The sequence below is a fragment of the Struthio camelus genome, chromosome 2, assembly GCF_040807025.1.
Source record: "Struthio camelus isolate bStrCam1 chromosome 2, bStrCam1.hap1, whole genome shotgun sequence".
NCBI classification, from domain to species: Eukaryota; Metazoa; Chordata; class Aves; order Struthioniformes; family Struthionidae; genus Struthio; species Struthio camelus.
In genome coordinates, this window is record NC_090943.1 from 153497203 (window position 1) to 153508952 (window position 11750).

The following is an 11750-nucleotide window of genomic DNA, read 5'->3' on the forward strand; positions in this document are numbered from 1 at the left end:
AGCACTTGCGAGCCCGGCGGAGCGGGGCGCGCTGGCAGAGTGGTTCACACCTCGGCGAAGGCGCGAGCCGGGGGCGCGCGGCATGCTGGGAGTCGTAGTTGCTAAGCTGGCCGCCGGGTGGGGCGGGCCGGGCCCTGGACTCCATTTCCCGGCGCCACCTGCGCGCCGGGGAGGTGTGGAAGGTGGTGCATTGTACGGGCAGAGGGGCGGGCGGCCGCGCTGGGAGGTGAGCGGCGCCGTGCGGAGCGGGGCTCGGTCCTCCGCGGCGGCGGGGTCGGGCGGGCCGGGGGCCTGGGGCCGCGGCCGGCGGGCAGGTGGGGAGGGCGGTGTCGCCGGCAGCCCCCCGGCCCCGGTTGTCGCTTCGGCCCTGCCGCGGCCGGGGGCCGCTTGGCTTGAGGAAGTAGAGCCGGGGCTGGAGGCGGCGGGGAAGCCGCGCCTGGCTCGGCCTGAGGCTTTGCCTCTGCCCTCGCCATCGCTCTCGCCGTCCGCGGCAGCAACCAAGCTGGTTACTGACCTCTAAAGTCAGCGAAATGAACACAACTTTAATGCTGCTGTCTGCATGCTCTTCGCTTGAAATCTTCACGTACTGATGCTCCTTTTGGTTTCCCTGCCATTAATGTGTAAATGACAACTTAATTCTGTGTATTCTTCATTGTTTTATTTCAGTTGCAAGTACTACTAATGTTGTTGCTCCTGCTTTGTACAGATCTGTGAAAACCTCGACTTGCAAAATGAATAAAGATGCCCAGATGAGAGCAACCATTAACCAAAAACTGATAGAAACAGGAGAGCGAGAACGGTAAGTGCACTTCCTGCTATCCCTGTAAGACACTCTAATTGTTATCAAACGTGAATGATATCTGGAAGTAAAGCTTAAATAAATTTAACTCTAGATTTTTATTTAATTCTAAATTCTAAATTGTACTATGTGCATTGCGATTTCTCTTATTCTTACTATGTTATTCCAGGATATAGCAGTCCCCTCTTCTTCACCCAGCGTGAGACAAAGTGTAACTGGGCAGACAGACCTATGGTTAAAGACATATGTAGTACAGAGACCTTTTTTGGTGTGGCAAACTTTATTTATTTTGAAGACCTGATTTCAAGTGAAATGTTCTAACTTTGGAAGCTGACACACATTTAGCAGCAGACTTGACTCAGGGAGCTGAAGTGTTTCCTTATGTTTCTACCTTTTTTCCGTGGCTGTAGCAGGAAAGCTGCCTAAGGAAGTACTGTGAATGAGCTCCTGAGCCAAGACCTCTTTATGGTCCAACATGGTAAAATTAACTGAAATTTGTAGGATCCATTCAGGATAGGAGTCACATGCTGTTCGGCCATTTCTGCTGCTGGTCTGGTCAGCCACCTATGAGCAGTAGTTCTAGATTTAATTTTCATACTGATGCATTTTTAAGTTAGGAATGTTTGCTTCTGCTAGTAAGAATTCAATTTTTTCTCTTAACAGCCTTAAAGAGTTGCTGAGAGCCAAGTTAATTGAATGTGGCTGGAAGGATCAATTGAAGGCACATTGCAAAGGTAATGGTAGTCATCCAGCTAATGTCCTTTGTAATCAACTAAGGTTCCAGCCAGACGTCCCAGATGAAAGCTTCACTGCCTAGTGGTCAATCTTATCAAGAGTTAGGCAAGAGGAAAGTATCCTTGGCAATTGATCTAAGACGTAAGAAAGCATCTTACTATCTTCTGCTTGCCTTGAAATTCTCGTACTTCTTCTCTGTTCTGAAACTCATTAGCCTTCTGAGAAAAGTATTGGCGTTGGTTCCCTAGGTATCAATAGTGATACAGCTTTTTGTTTTGGGGAATTCCTAATCCCAGGAGAATAGCGATGAGAAAAAGGAAATTGAGAGAAAACAGGCTGTGGTAAACAATTTACAAGAACTGCATCACCCGCATATGAGAGCGAGAAAGAAAAGTGCCTTTGTATTCCTCCTTTTGAATACACTTCATGAAAATAAGATAATCTACCTAGATGAGAGAAAACAACCTGAAGTCTTTCATGCTGAATTAACTGTTTATCATTACTACGGTTGACAGATCTGTAAATTGCAAGAAACTATTTATTTATTTTATCAATAGTACTTTCCTTAAAACAGACAAAAAATACCTTGAGTTTTTGCCTTTTGTTTTGATTAGATCTATTGTGCCTGATAACTCAATATTCAATTAGTATGTTTTTCATTTTGTAGACCTAAGAGTGTTAAATTATAATCATAGGTGGATTTACAAAGAAGGCTAAAATGATTAATTCTTGCGGTTTTCTGCCTGATGCCTCTGCTAGGGATTATGTATCGTGATAGTATGGATAGTGAAATAAATGTTTATCTGGCCTTAACTAGTACAGTTTAGTAATCAGTTATGGTGAAGTTATTTGAAATTGCTGGTTCTATACTAATATTTGTAGTTGCAGCTGCTGAGAAGGTAAATATCGGATTAGTTGTTCCTGTTAAGGGCATGATAACCTTCAATAGAAGGGGGAGTTAGTTTCTTTGGTATTTCCATCTACATCCTCTTGCAATTGTGGACTAGGGCCAATAATTAAGCAATATATTATGAGCTTTTACAGGGAATTGAGCCACGAAAAAACAGTGTTCAAACATGTGAGGTTAGTTGGTGAAGCAGATTTTGGTGTCTTAAGGGCTAGGATTCTTCAGACTTTTTACCTATTGACATGTAGTTAAAACTTTCATGTTTAAAGAACATAGTTCTAGAACTATGCTGCTGAATTCAAGACTCTTTTCAGCATTGACTTTTGCATTTTCAGGAGTCTTCAAGTTTCATAGGTAGATAATTTATTTGAACAAATACTAGAATGTATTAATCACACAGTATTTATCATAGCTTTTATATTTTGTAATAGGTTTTTACCTGTCTCAGATTTGCTTTTTCTTTGCTGAAATATGGATAGAGATTTTGTTTAAACCAATTAGGAAGATAAGTATTTACAGCTCTTGTGCTGTCCTTTGCTGAATGTTAAATTGGAGTCTTGTATACACAACATTAAGGAAGAGAGATGCGACTGGAACAATTTGTTCAGAGATGTGCGCAGACCAACTTGCAAACTAGTACAACGCTTCCAGTAATACACAAGTTTGGTAATATTCAGATAAACTTATACTTTGGAACATTAGATTTTTAAAATATGAGCTGGCTGAGATGCATCAGTAGGGATAGGTTCACATTCTTAAACCTATAGAATGAAAGGGAGACTAAATCCAATGTAATATGAAGTAGATAATGAGTTAACGTAATTTTAGATCGCATGCTTGTCTTCTCCGATGACCTATGCATGCAGGCTTCTTATCTTAATCATTGGCACCGGTTGTGTCTTTTAATTAATGGACTAAAAGTCTTCCAAATGTCTGTCTTGTCCTTCTTTAGATGTAATTAAAGAAAAAGGATTGGAGCATGTTACTGTCGATGATTTGGTGGCAGAAATCACTCCCAAAGGCAGAGGTAAGAAAATCGAATGCAAAAGGGACTGTGATTATGCATTAACAAACATACCTACCTATATTTCAAGATTGTTTTGAAGCAGCACTGTGAACTAGCTTTTGTTGTATGTGAAGGAAAAGTGTTAATAGGTTGATATTAACTGGAAACAAAATGTGTAAATTTGTATTGTGTAACAGCCATTCTTTTTGTACTGACTTTTGTGTATAAAATACTTTTAGAGGTTACTTTATTTAATCATATGAGCCTATCTTCATATTTATAATTAACTCAATAGTCCCAGGAAAACTTATGTCAGTGAAATAACATTGCCTTGGGTATGTAGCAGAGATGTTTTTAAATTCCAACAGTTTCTTAGACGGAAACCTGAACTAACAGGGTAGTAGTGTAACGGCTACTGGGAAAAGCAAAGGGCAGAACACATGCGCATGCATGCTCGCGCGCATGCGTGCTCACGCGCTCGCTCGCTCGCTCTCTCTCTCTCTCTCTCCCTCCCTCCCTCACTCTCTCTCTCTCCCTCTCTCTCACACACACACACACACACACACACACAGACGCGTGGAATCTCTTTAGGAAATATTAGGATTTTCTTTATATATACAGTTCTACTTGGAGTCTCTAAGAAGCTTTGCTGCTAGTGGGAGAAACCTCATTAACTCTTAAATAGAAATAGACCTTCAAAATAACTTGCTGAAGATTCTCATCGTGAGGTCATGGCTGAGATATTTTTGCTTTTAAACTTGTGAAGAAAAAGGTACTCAGGTTAATCAAACTAATTTCTGGTGATTTATTTCCTATTGATTAAGCCTTTCCCCTAAAGGCTTAAATTTCTTGGTTATGGTCAGGTAAAAACCTGCCTTGATTCACAACAATGGAACCCAATAAACTTCAATTTTAGCCTCTTTTAAGTAGGGGAAAAAAAGTGTTAAATATATATTTTTTAAAATCAAGTAGCTTTGGTTACCTTAGGTATTAACAGAATTGCAAGAACAAATTGGAATATAAGTAGCTGTTGCAAAAAGTTCATTATGGCTATCTTTTCTATTTTGTCTTTTTTACTTACTTGCTTATTTGTTTCAGCCTTGGTACCGGACAGTGTAAAGAAAGAACTCTTACAAAGAATAAGAACCTTCCTTGCCCAACATGCCAGTCTTTAACTTTGACAGTGTCTTGGATATGGTATTTCTGTATTATGTCAATCGTGTCGGGACTGGAATGCACTTTCCATACTGAAGGATTGAAGTTCACTAATTTTTTTTGTATGAGTTGAAATTCCATTGCACTGCATCAGTTTCTTAAATTTGGTGTTATTTTAATAAAAGAAAAGCTTTTGTGGACTTATGATTTTAAGGCTCCTCTCTCCTGTCTGTTCATGAGTTTGTTGTAATATGATAACACCTACTTCATTTTTTTCAATTTTCAATAAACCGTACTTTTGTACAATTTTTTATTAACTAGTCAGTAGCATAAGTGCTTATTCAGGTTTTCCAAAAACTTCAATAAACATACTTGTTAAATGCAAATGTTGGGGGAAGGGGGAGTCTGTAGAAAAGAGGATGTGATGTGCCACTGAACGTATCCCATGCTAGACAGCATGCAGAATTTAAAGACTACATTGTTGTTGGTAGTATTTCTCAGTACTTCATTGCTAGAAAGTGAGTAGTTTGATGTCTCAGATTTGTCTTTTAAACGTTTATTCAGTAATTCATGGGAGGTTGGTTTCATTAAATGCAAAAATGCACTCCGTCTCTCATCAATAATATTCTCTTCTCCTTTTCCTCTTTAGTTAAAAAAGAACTACTGTTCTGATCCGTGACATCTGTTTTCCCACTTTGCCCGTACTACCCACAACAAAAAACAACCTGGTTCTCCGAGCCCTTTTGAAATTTAAATGCTATTCAATAATATGGCAACATAAGGCTCTCAGAACGATAAATCTGAAATTCTTGTGGCTAGAACTGTAACATGAGCTCAGTCTATAAATAACTGCAAGAATAAACTTGAGTCGATTCATTTGTCATAGTAGCTGAGTTACACAACAGTATCTAACTGCTCATTCAGCCTCTGTTTCTCCTATGCTTGATAATATATTAGACACTTAAAAGTTGACAAAAATAAAGCATTCTCACTCCAAAGCCCCTTTCTTGATCCCATGTTCATCAGGTTTATAATTCTTAATAGTCCTCATTAGAAAAATACTCTAAATAGCACCTTTAGATAAAGTAGAGCTATGCTTCATTAGTTGCTTAGAAACACATCTGCTCCAGCGGACTTTTTTCTCATTTGCTGACAGTTCATGTGTACTCTTACACAAGGAACTCACCAGAGGGCATCCACATCTTAAATTTAAGGAAACATAGTGTGGCTATTTCCTTTCTACAGTATCAAACTCAAATGCTTTTTGTCTTCCCAATTCAGTCAGTTTTCAAAAAAATTAATAAGCCTTAAGACAGATTGTATTTCAGATGCTGAGCGTTTATCATGAAGTCATCTGGGGCAGCAAGTGAGGTAGGCAAAGTCTCAGTTGTAACTGCTGACAGGAAATGTCAAAAGTGACTACTGGTGTCAGAGTGCAAGTGCTTTATTCAGTTGTCTGCTAATATTATAAATGATTGAGCAGAAGTGAGGGAAGAACCTATCGATAAGGGAAACATTAAGTATTCCACTAGAAAAAAACAGTATGAACTCAGAAATACTGGTGCTGAATGTGACAAGGTGTAGCTAATCAGCAACACCGTCTGTCTATATGAGGTGAGTTGCTGCCCACGCTGGCACTTAGCAAGAGCCAAGATCAGGGACCTGCTGCTTTATATAAATGCCCTTTTTGAGGCCCCATGTTTTAAATGTCTTTATGCCAGTTCAAGCATTCTTGCTATAGGTTATTGGCTCTATACCATTAAATAATGGTAAATGTGGGAAAGAAGAAAAATGTTTTCTCCTTTTAAAGGTCCAGATAGTTGTTTTAAAAAACAATGTTCGTTTGCAGCAAGTATATTAATTCTGTATGTGAATTGCATAAGTGTGTATTTCTGTTATTCTTTCCATTCTAGACTTGATTTACCCAGTGCTAATAATTTATAGAATGTGTGTTTTTAACATAATCTAGCAGAATGTACACTACCTAAGTGTATGTTTAATGTCTTGCAAAGCTGCAAAATATCTTCCATCTTTTTATTCTTTTGGTCTTATAGGTCTTTCCTGATGCTCTTCTACATTTTTTATGTAACTTTGACAAAAAGGCTTTAATTGATGGCTGGAGAGAGTCATGTGCGCATGATAGCATGCTCCAGAGCTTCCACTTGATTTCCTTCACTGAGGTGAGAGAGAGCCATGCTTAAGGTATTCATAGACCAAACTGTTTAAGGCTTATTGTCCGATTACTGAGCATCTGAGATTCCACCTAGAACATGGCGATAGTTGTGTAATGTAGTTCTACTCTGTAGGCTGCTTATGTTTGGCACAGAATGAAGATTGAACGCCATAACAAATTTTCAGACAGTCATGCTGACCAATCTGAACATAAAGGCTTGACAAATAGTTTTCACATGCTTCTAAAAATAAGTTGTCATGTTACAACCAGACTACCTTAAAATGGAAGAACATTCAGAGATCCAGAAGGAATTATAAGCCTTCACCATACCAAATGTGCATCTCACGTTAAGATCTTCAAACTTACCGTCTTGTATCGTTATTTCTGTGTGGAGTTTCTGAGGTAAGTCAGAGCTAATCCCTCAGCGTTAGCTGAATGGCAAAGACCAAACTCCTGCTATCAAATAGATATTACTGTAGCACCATATACCCTATTTTGCTTACATATGAAATAATATGACTAAGCTTTTCATGACATGAGAACAAGTTGGGTGGCAGGAGACTATTCAATACGATTTTGGTGAGAAATTTAGCAACTGCTCCAAACTGCCCCATGAAAATTTCCTGGAAAGAGTTACTGCCTTCTCAGTAGAGGTCACAAACTCTCGTCTCAAAGGTTGCTGTCTTGTATGAACAGCTGAGCGCAGCATGTTACTGCAGGGAGTTCTGTTAAACAGATCAGTGGCTCCTCCATACTCTACCTAGGTGTAAAGTATCTTTCACAATGTGCACAGATCCAAATAACACTAGAGTAGATGGGTCAGAGACATCCTGACGAGTCTTCTAAGAATGAAGTTAGGCCTGGGATGCTATATCTGATGGGACTGGCAGCAATGGGAGATGGTTTCTTGAGTAATAGCTCCCCTGAGTGACAACCTCTTATTTTTGCTTTAACAGTAGGTTTTATCCTCAGGTGAGTGGGATGGCTTTGTTTTGTAGACTGTTATCTGCACACTCCCAATTTCTCCTAATCTGATTGAGAATTAAAAAACAATTGGTAACATTCAGGATTCAGCCAGAACAATATTGTTGTTGATTTTTTTCCCACTCTGAAAAAGAAGATAATAGGTGCTGTTAAGCACCTCATTAACTCAAAATCTCAGCATTTTCAATGTCATGAAATGAAACTATTCCTTACAGTTTCTTGGTAGACAGGGCCCAGAACTAGACAGTTAATGTGACCATTTAAGATTGATGTAAACTACATTAGCTGTGGGAGTATGATTTCTTTAGATGGCAGCCATATATGTATAGTCTAGTAGCTAATTCAGTTTGCTTATTCTGTAGCCAAACCTATAATAAATAGATTCTGCTTGTATATTGACATTGAAATAATGGGTCAGATAACAGCTGGAGTAAATTGGTATATCTCTGTACGCTCACCAGACCAAATTCTATGTGACAGTAAATTGAATAGTCGTACTGACACCAATGAAAGACCAATAGAGAAAAGTTAGCTCATACTCTCCTTTAGTCAGGCCCTCAGGGCACTGAAGCACAGTCTGGAAAACAGAAGCACACAATTAATTGAAACTATTTAGATTTTAATTTGTTTGATAATTATTTCCATGTGAATACTTCTCCATGTTGACATGGCCCAGTTAAAAGAGGCTATAAAGCAGTAACATCATCAAGGAATTATGCTGACACATCAAACTTACAATTGCCTGCCTTCAACAGAACCTTTTCATTTTGCCACCACAGGTTTTTCAATTGATTCTATATTTGTTTTGTATTTCTATTATGTTTTTTTTTCCTTCTTCTTCATTCTTGTTTTACTGCCATACTTTTTTAGCATGGAATTTTATCATTTTGAGAACAGGTATGTCTGAAGTCTGTTTGAATCCAGTAAGAAAGCACCAGTGCTATCAACAATTTCTTGTTGCTTCTCAGTTCTCTCCGGAGCGTCCTTTTGGGCGACAGCTCTGCGTCACATAGCCCGTGTCCGCATATAACATGTTTCATATAAGTGAATAGAAGTTTAGTTGTAAGGATTGTGGCACCTAGATAGGTTAGCTCTATCTCACTATTTTTTGACTGAGTTTTCTCTGAAACAATGAAGACTATCCAATGCAAAAGCAATGAAAACCTGCAGGCGCTCTTTAATTTACTAAATATTTGCCATTGAAATCAGAACTGTGTTCTACTTGGTCTATTTTTCTCAGCTCTTTAGTTTCTAAAAGAAACAGCTGTGGTTGCAGAGCCAAATTTTTTGACTGGAGCACAAAATGAGGAGAAGTAACTTCCTTTCCTCAGAAATAATTTTTACTTCACTGCTTCAGTGTAATGAATAGGTTAACCAGCAGTCGGCTTGGAGTCAAAGAAAGTCTAATCTCGTTTCAGCATATTTCACATTTACCTTTATGTTTTCCATCTGAACAATATTATTCTTAAAATGTTATTTACATTTACTTTATAACAATTTAAGTGATTTACTTGTAGATCGTTTAAAAAAAAAAATCCCTCTGTGAAATCCTGGCTTATTTGTGTTGGCGTTACTAGGAAAGAGGCTATCCATTATTTCAATTATTGACCTGGAGGTAAATACCAGGTTGCTTTTGATAAAGTCTATGGTTGGCACAGTCATTGGTGAATACTGGTAAGGGCAGAGCAACCTGTCCTGTTCTGCTGGCTGGCTCCATTGAAGTATCTGCTCCGTAATTCAGCTCAGTGCACAGAGGGTGAAAGCAACACTACATTCCCTGGAAAGCAGTGCTTCTGAAAATCATAGCGAAGAGCTCATCATCTGCTTCCATCTGATCTTTGAATACATCCGAGTAGAGATGAGCATCACACTGATCTTATCTTTGTTTACTGTATTGATGAGACTGACCCTCGTGATATGCAATTTGCATTTTTGAAAGGAAGTAGAATAAAATGGAGTGGTTACAGAAAAAAGAAAAAAGAATTATTTAGAAGAAAAAAGAATTATTTAGGACTATCACTGCTCGTTAGGCTCGTTACATCTCCCAGTGTTAGTTTATTGAAAAGAAAACTGAGAGAAAATATACATGTGATGTACCACAAGCTCCACAGAGAGAAAATACAAAGGCACTTTAACAGAAAAAAGATATAAACCGGTAGATGGAAATAGAAATCTGACAAATTCAATTTTGAAAAAAGATACGGTATGTAGAAGTACAGCTGCTTAGTCACTGGAACAGACTATCAAGAAACATGGAGCTCCATTTTTCAGTGCTTTCTGAATACTGGTGCCTTTCTTGAAGAGCCACTTTAGCCCAGAGTCACTCAAACTTTCCAGAATGTCGATACTCGTCTTTCTGTGTTCCCTCTAGTTGGCAGCAGGAGCTCAGCTTCTTTCAGCTGAAAAATGAAAACCAGCTTAAATACTATGTGTTTACACTTACTCTCCCATCCAAAAGAAACAGAGGTACTCGCAAAAAATTAAGGTACAAAGCAATTCACTGGCTTGTGTAAATGTCTTCAGCTTTTTTTACTCCCCTGTTCTGGAAAAGTTTAGCAGCATCTGTAATGCTGTTTTCTAACACTTTCCAGTATGAAGCCTTCAATGAATCCTAAGGACTGCAGTCCCCATAAAGAGAAAGAAATGCTGCTTCTGCTAAATACAAGCAGAATTTATTAGTCTCAGTACAGGTTTAATTGGGTGGAATGTAATGCCTCGGAGGCTATGAAGGAAATTTCAGTAGCAGTTCAACATTACAAAATCTTTTGTTTGTTCGGATTGAAAAATGCCCCCCTCTAACCTATTTGTTAACTTTTTCATGTGTATTTCATTCTGAGATAAGTTTCTGCCCAAATCCTGCATCAGATTGCTAATATTTGAGTAGTTCAGATTGCATTTCAAAATACCTACTGACATTTTTTTTTTGCAGGAGGGTGTCTCACTAAACAGTCGATGGTTAAAAGACTGTTCTCTTTCCCTCTGTTGAGTAAAGATCAGAAAGAGTACTATCTATGCCTATTTTTTACCTATTGAATGCTGCAATGATAAAGATGGCTTAAGTGCTTCCTCACTGTCATGAGGCAAAAGGGGAAACTTGATAATCAAGACTGGAAGATGTATTCCCTGCTCATTTCCTTTCTTTGATTGCTGTGTCCCCTAGCCTACATTTATGAGGTTACGCAGTTAAACTAAAAAAATGGCTGTTTCTTTTTTCTCGCCCCGCCAAAACTGGGATCTAGATGTCTCAATCCAAATTTAATTGAGACAGTAAATTTTTTCTGAAGCTTACATTGATTTTAGTGACATTTTGGGAGCTCAACACTTCCAACAGCCACATAAGCGCTCAAGTAAGAACCTGAACTCTGTTTTGAAGTTTTGATCCATGAACACAGGTCTTTTTTACTGAGTTAGTTTGCTTTAAAATGGGAAAAGAAAAAGGAGGATTCATGATTTATTTACGTTTTTTTCTACGTTTTTAAGTTCTCTTCCTGGCTTTAAAATAATTCTTCTTGAAAGGAAATCATTAGATATGACAAAAGGCATGAACTTTTTTCCAGTATTTTCATGAAGAAAAATCCCTATTATCACAAACGGCTACTGTTCTGCATTATAATTAATCGAATCCAGAGCAAGGTGTAAAACTATCTCTTCCTTACTATTATAGTAAAATATATTTGGTTTCCTGTTTTAAAAAAGGAAAAGAAACTTGCATGTCACCAGTAAGTGGACATTTTTGTAAAACAAGTGGTGAAGTACAAAGAAACAAAGAACAGATTCATGATTCCTACCCCATCCCCCCCCCCCCAAAAAAAAAGGAAAATCCCTTCCTTCCTAAATGCTGTCCCTAACAAAATTTCTCTACTTTATCTTTTCATGATATGCAGTGTCTCTTCTATTTACCTAAATGCAAATCACTGAAATACACACACGTGCATGCATGCACATACACAAACATATCCATGTAGCTAACTACTTCTATAAAGCAACATTC

At 38.4% G+C, this 11750-nt stretch overlaps 1 protein-coding gene across 2 annotated transcripts; it reads left to right on the top strand.

Moving 5' to 3' along the window:
• Position 1: 1 nt before the first annotated feature.
• ENY2 (ENY2 transcription and export complex 2 subunit) lies at positions 2-4802 on the top strand. Of its 2 annotated transcripts, none has more exons than XM_068933134.1 (5): positions 2-226; positions 707-799; positions 1463-1533; positions 3394-3468; positions 4546-4802. In XM_068933134.1, exons 2-5 carry the CDS (start codon positions 732-734, stop codon positions 4620-4622), a joined length of 291 nt encoding a protein of 96 aa, XP_068789235.1. In that variant the 5' UTR covers positions 2-226; positions 707-731; the 3' UTR covers positions 4623-4802. The 2 variants fall into 2 exon arrangements, with proteins under 2 accessions (XP_068789235.1, XP_009665970.1); XM_009667675.2 differs by having other exon boundaries at positions 213-620.
• Positions 4803-11750: the final 6948 nt, after the last annotated feature.

What these genes read in the sequence shown, in the direction of transcription:
- ENY2 (XM_068933134.1), top strand. Translation starts at nt 732, where the DNA reads ATGAATAAAGATGCCCAGATGAGAGCAACCATTAACCAAAAACTGATA. An exon ending in GAAACAGGAGAGCGAGAACG is followed by an intron (nt 800 to 1,462) that starts GTAAGTGCACTT and finishes TTCTCTTAACAG; the next exon opens with CCTTAAAGAGTTGCTGAGAG. An exon ending in AATCACTCCCAAAGGCAGAG is followed by an intron (nt 3,469 to 4,545) that starts GTAAGAAAATCG and finishes TATTTGTTTCAG; the next exon opens with CCTTGGTACCGGACAGTGTA.